At 33.7% G+C, this 6,000-nt stretch overlaps 1 protein-coding gene across 9 annotated transcripts in view; it reads left to right on the top strand.

The window, feature by feature from the left end:
- Positions 1–2,640: 2,640 nt before the first annotated feature.
- tmod (tropomodulin) overlaps positions 2,641–6,000 on the top strand; it is a 190,578-nt gene continuing 187,218 nt past the window's right edge. For 3 of the 9 annotated variants that reach the window (XM_081749119.1, XM_081749126.1, XM_081749127.1), the window contains exon 1: positions 2,643–2,831. In XM_081749119.1, coding sequence (XP_081605245.1) covers positions 2,748–2,831 — 84 coding nt within the window. In that variant the 5' untranslated portion in view covers positions 2,643–2,747. Of the gene's footprint in view, positions 2,832–6,000 lie in introns of all 9 variants that reach the window. The other 6 variants (XM_081749120.1, XM_081749121.1, XM_081749124.1 and 3 more) reach the window with 4 other exon arrangements.

Genomic DNA, 6,000 nt, shown 5'->3' with positions numbered 1-6,000 from the left:
ATCGATTAGCAACTTAAAAATCTGTGTTGAGGTAAGCCCGTCATTAGAAACCGTCAGCTGAACGTAATTGCCATGCGTCACCTTACAGTAGTAAGAAGACCAGAGAATGCGATTCATTATCATTATAGATATTCTGCCATTATTGGCACATCACGTGCCGCAACTGAGAAGCTTCTATGCTCCACAGCCTTCAGCTAACCTCTTTGTCTTCACGTACGATTTCTCTGTTTTCATACCGTCCATCAGTTGTAGCCACTTCGCCCTCTCTTTCCTGTCAGCACAACCGTCATGATACAGTTCCTTCTTAGCCAATGTCCCAACTAGTTTGTTTTTCTCTTCTCAATATCTAAAATCTCTTCTCAATATCAGTTTTATCTAAAACTGTTCTTTTCTCCTCCATCATTTTAACGCCCTCAGATTCGTTTTTTGTTCGATCCAAGTAATTCTCTCCATTATTCTCCACATCCACATTTCAAAAGCTTCCAGTCGTTTTTCGTCATTTTTGCGTAATGTCCATGTTTCCACCCCATACAGTACAATACTCCATATGAAGCGTTCTATGAGTTTTTTTCTCAACTCTTTATTCAAGGTCCCACAAAACAGACTTTTCTTCTTCCGAAGCTTCATTCGCCATTTCTATTCTTGCTTTTATTTCACGTTCGCGCTTCATATTATCACTAATAATGCTACCTAGGTATCGAAAACTAGTCACCTGTTCTATTTTCTTCCATTCCACTTCTATATTTGACAACGACCGCTTCATTCCAATTACCAATGAAGTGCTTTTTCTTTCTAACATTTATTTTCATTCCATATTCTCTACAGCCTTTCCTCAAGTTTTCTAACATCTTATTCATTTTCTTTTAAGATTCTGCAAAGGCGCCATGTCGTCTCCAAACTGTATACACCTAATCATTCTACATCCTACCGAAATGCTGTCTTCATTATGTAGGCTCTTTTTCACTATCTCTTCTAGATAGATATTAAGTAACGTTGGCGAGAGTAAACATCCCACTCGAACTTCCCTTCCAGTTGCACTCCTTTGTCATTTCCTCCCCTATTCTAACTTACTTATTGGTTCATATATAAGTTTCTTATAAGTTTTCGATCTTTCCATTCAAATTCAACTTTCTTTAGAACTCCCAACAACAATTCCCAATTCACGCGGTCAAAAGCCTTTTCTAGGTCAATAAATACCACAAACACCTCTTTCTCTTTTTCAATAAACCTTTCACCTTAGACTTATTAATTCAATTTCATCTCTTGTGCCCTTACCTCTCCTGAATCCGAATTGCTTCTCTCCGACTTTTTCATTTTTTTCCAAAGGGTCTTGTGTCCAGTATTCGAAGCAAAATTTTTACTGCATGCGAAATGAGCGTGATCATTCTATAATAGACCTACTCACATGGGTTCGATTTCTTACCCATTGGTGATTATGACCGTGTTCAGGAAGTCTTGAGGCCACTTTTCTGTTTCATATATTTCATTGCAGAGTCGGAACAATTTCTTCTTGCCCCTGTCTCCCATATTCTTAATTAATTTGATTGATATAAAGTATTATCTATCCAGGTTGCCTTTTCATTCCTAATCTCGACTGTAGCTTTTTTAAACTGCTTCCGAAGAAATAAACAATAATCTGTGTTGCATAAGCCCGCCGTTACAAACTGACCAATTGTGTCACTCCCGGCAGCAAGAAAGCAAGAGAGTAACATTATGGTGGCGGGATCGGTTTCGTGATCCTTTAATCCAGGTCTGTTGTAGGCGAGTTAGTGTGTTGGGAATGGTCTATACTTTATGGGTTGATCTTGTATGATGGTATATATAGCCGTCTACTCCATCGAATTCAAACCCCGGTCGTAGTCTACGTTAGAAGTAGGTCCTGTTGAGTTAGGCCGTAGAACATACGTTATCTAAGATAAACATCTCTTTCCATTGCATCCATTGAGCTCTAGAAAATGAATTTACTTTACCTAATGTAAAGAATTAGAAGTAATCGAAACTACCTAGTCGATAATATATATATATAAACATTGATGACTCTTAAGGGAGGTTACATTGGTAAAATGAAAATTTAGTACTAGAAAGTAATGGAATTGGTGAATTGGCGCACATTTAATCGGTACAAGACATATACAAGATTTAGTATGTATATTAAGTTTTCTTCCAGTAGCTAGCAGTAATAAAACGTCAGTTTTTACTGGTGTGACTTCCCTCTAGGTCCTCTATTATAAAAAAAAAAAGAAAAGAACTTTTAGGCGTGAGTTTCTAAATAATTATACTTTTTCCATTCTGTGAACCGGATCGGAGTACTTTTTGTCCACGTGCCATAGATTGAGCATCCTTCTTCCAGGTAAAATTAAATTTGTATTACCTAAAGCGCATTCTAAACTGAGCGTCATATGGTGCTTGCAGGTTGGCGCATTTCGTTGCAGAACGTGACATTGCTTTAGAGACGATCTTTCAACAACTCAACATTAGTGATGCTAAAAGTCACTGGTACCTTTTAACTTGTAATCGGAACAGTTTGAAAAAAATCACCTGAACTTGTCTTAACTACTCCACCCGGCCGATCTCCTAAAAGGAATTTGGCAGCCGCGCTGCATGCTGGGAAATGTTTGGCCTTCTGCCGGAGAGGAGCAGGAGGAGTGAACAAAGTAGTGTCCAGTGAGGCAGAGGCTTCGTATCTCAAAAGACTTTTCTCTCATTGCGAATTTCTTGGTGGACGTGAGTGAATCGTGGCTGCCACAATGGAGACAGAACAGGCGATTAATGAAACTTTCGATGGAGGGATCCGGAGAAAGGTCGTGCGGACTACTTACAAGATTGAGGAGGTAAGTTTCTGTCTCGAAGCACTGGCTTTTAGATCAAATTTCATTTCCGGCGGAGGAAGTCTTGACTGCGATTCATTCATTGTGAAACTTAACATTGACTCTTCCAGATCTTTGGAAGTGATTTTTTTTTCATAACTGAAACTTCTGTAAGCTTATTATATCGTCGCTTCGTCATGCGGTCCTTCCAGGAGGTGTCATCTTGTGGAAATTCAGGAAACTAATGTAGCGAAAATAGCTTTCTGTATCCTGTTATTCTTTACATACCATTCACGCAGTTGTGTAAAGAAGAAATGGTAGCTTTTCTTAATTTCACGATTTTAACTCTTGTTTCTTCCTTCCTTCATTTTTTCTTTTTAATATTTACTTTTTGAAATTATTTTCTTCACCTACAGAAAGATTCTGCCAAGAATCCGGAACTCTTACAATTTTAGTACATAAATAAGAACGTCTATGATCAGTGTTTCTTCCAGACATTTTTAAGGGGGGCTACTGCCCTCCTGAAGCTCTAAAAGTGTCCCCCTACACTGCAAAAAATAAACTTTTTTTAGACACAATAGGACACCTTACACATTACCCACACTCTTTGAACTCCTCCAGATTACTCATATTCACCCCCTTTTAGATACCGTGTTTTCCAAGTATGTTCCAGATGTATTTACAAAATGTGTCATCACATTGTTTTCAAACTGTTTCGAAGAGGTAGTGTTTTAAATGTCATATTATATACTTTTTTTTTAAGAATTAACTCTTTTGGACATGCAATGCATACTCTATAAATACTATTTCATCAATTTCCACTCAACATCTGTACTAAAAGTTTTTAAATTGTGTTTTTTAAATTTTTTACAGTGTGGAGGAGACCCAAATAATACGTCTATGATATTATAAGAATAAATAGAATAGTATCGTGTGAAAATAATGTTCCCCTCCGAATACTACGTGTGCCCCCGGAACATTTTTCTGAAAGAAACACTGTCTATGATATTCAATTTTTTAAATTCATCAAAGTACAATAGAATTTGGGAAAATACATCGTATAAAAACTTTTTTTTAAAAAAAAAGAGACAGAGATAACAGTACTTGTTCCAATATTTAATTTTTGAATGACGTTATGGCATTTAAAGAAAAACCTTAGAGTTGTATCGTACTTTGCTTTCAATATATTTCTGTATTCAATGACAAGGAATTGGGAAGTACCGATATATACGTATTTTTTAACGAAAGATATTGCCCCAAATTTCCTAAGGGAATAAACTCAGGAATGTATTCCAGAAGAGAACGGTTTTACATTAAACTATCGTTTGGTGACAAAAAACAAAACATAAGATATTGATATTATTGTTGATTACATCTTGAAAACCAGATAATTTTGGTTTATAAAACTAACAGAGAAGAAGTTCGTCTTTATTTATTTTTTATTGGAAGTCGAAGATAATTGCTCCTTAGTTAATTTTTGGTAACAGAAATTAAATTATTATCGGATGTTAAACAAAATTACCTACACTTAAAGAGCAAAATTTGAAATTTTATCTATTACAACGACACGCAACACTATGAAGGAATGTCAAGCTTGAGGCTATAAAGCATTATTTAAAATTTGTATTGAAAATTAAGTTATCCAAGGAATAACGTTGAACTATGTTATGTTAAAAGTTATTCGTGATTATGAAAGAGCTATGTATATCCATTTACTTAAATATGTTTGTCGCATTTAATCATTCAATTATATAATTGAATTTCTCGTTTTATAAAATCACGGTCAAAAGTGTACTCGAAGATATTATATTTGGAAATTAAATGTATAACCCCCAAAACAACTTTTTCGGTCATGATCTACAAAAGTTAGCTATGAAACTTACAAGTTAGTACTTGATAGTAGTAAGACTAAATTGACAGAAAGAGTCATTTGAATGGTAAAATACCATAGGATAAAATTGTAAAACTAAAGTTATGAAAACAAAAAATGACATACTAATCACAGAATATGCATTTCATTACTATTTTTGTAAGAAAAAAATGTTAAGTTCCTTATTTACCAGAACGATATATTTAATAATCTTTGATAAATAATATTTAAACTAATTACGTAACAAGATTTATTTTCAAGTATATAAACATCTTATAAAATTAACAACTAAATTAGGAAAAAACAAATTAATCTGATGAAATGTTATTTGGAAAGTAAGAAGGCAGAATGCATATCAAATGATCCAAAAAAACGTTGTATTAAATATTTTGTAATGGAAAAGTAATAATAACTACAATTTTAATATTTCAGAACTTTATTCAAGGTTTTAGGCACAAATATAAGCTTTAAATATTTAACATATAAGTTCGTTTACGATTAAGTGCGTTTAATTTTATTTAAAAATTCAGTAATTTTTAAATACTGAAAGGAAATGAAAGGAAAGATAATTGGTACTTAAGTTATTGTTATCTTAAATAACCAAGATTGTTCCTTTAATAGTTATTCATAAGATATAACTAATTTTATTCCATTTTGTGACACTAGGTAGGTACTGTAGATCGGTAAATCTCGTAAAATTAGATTAGATGTTAACGTTAAAACGCAAATTTTGAGACACGTCTATTGGTTATTCTAAACGGTATAATTTGTTTGGTATAACATGTAGCCTTACGAGGATTAACATTTTATATGAATTGAAAGGTTTAATACTAAATTGTGAAAAAAATAACAATAATGAAGAATGAATTCGTGTTTTAAGGCTTGTATTATCAAAAGAAAATATGTGAGCTTTTCTGAATAGTCGGTATGTTTACTTTCGATTACCCTAACTGGATTTTTCCAGGTTTTCTCATCATTTCTATGAGATGAATTAGCGAATAACACTTTTAAGTACAGTATATAGTTCTAGTTAGGTTTCCGTTTCGACCAGATCAGTCCTAATGTGAAAACTCTTGTTCTGGTGTACCTTTTGTGCGTGTATGTGTGTGTCCTAGCCTTATTACAGTATTCTAAAATATTATTTTTGGTACTATGTAAATACTTTTTGCATTAACAGTTATATATGTAATTTTAATTTCTATTACATGTTGATATTGGTAGGACCCACCATTTCACAGCATACAGTTCACGTATGATCCTTGAACCTAAGATGCGTTTTGATTTCCTAACCATCTTTTTTAGGATGGAACATACAACATGAAT

The sequence above is a fragment of the Thermobia domestica genome, chromosome 2 (assembly GCF_964235325.1).
Source record: "Thermobia domestica chromosome 2, izTheDome1.hap1.1, whole genome shotgun sequence".
NCBI lineage: Eukaryota > Metazoa > Arthropoda > Insecta > Zygentoma > Lepismatidae > Thermobia > Thermobia domestica.
Note: the sequence above shows the minus strand (reverse complement) of the source record. Positions and strands in the feature narration are given on the sequence as shown.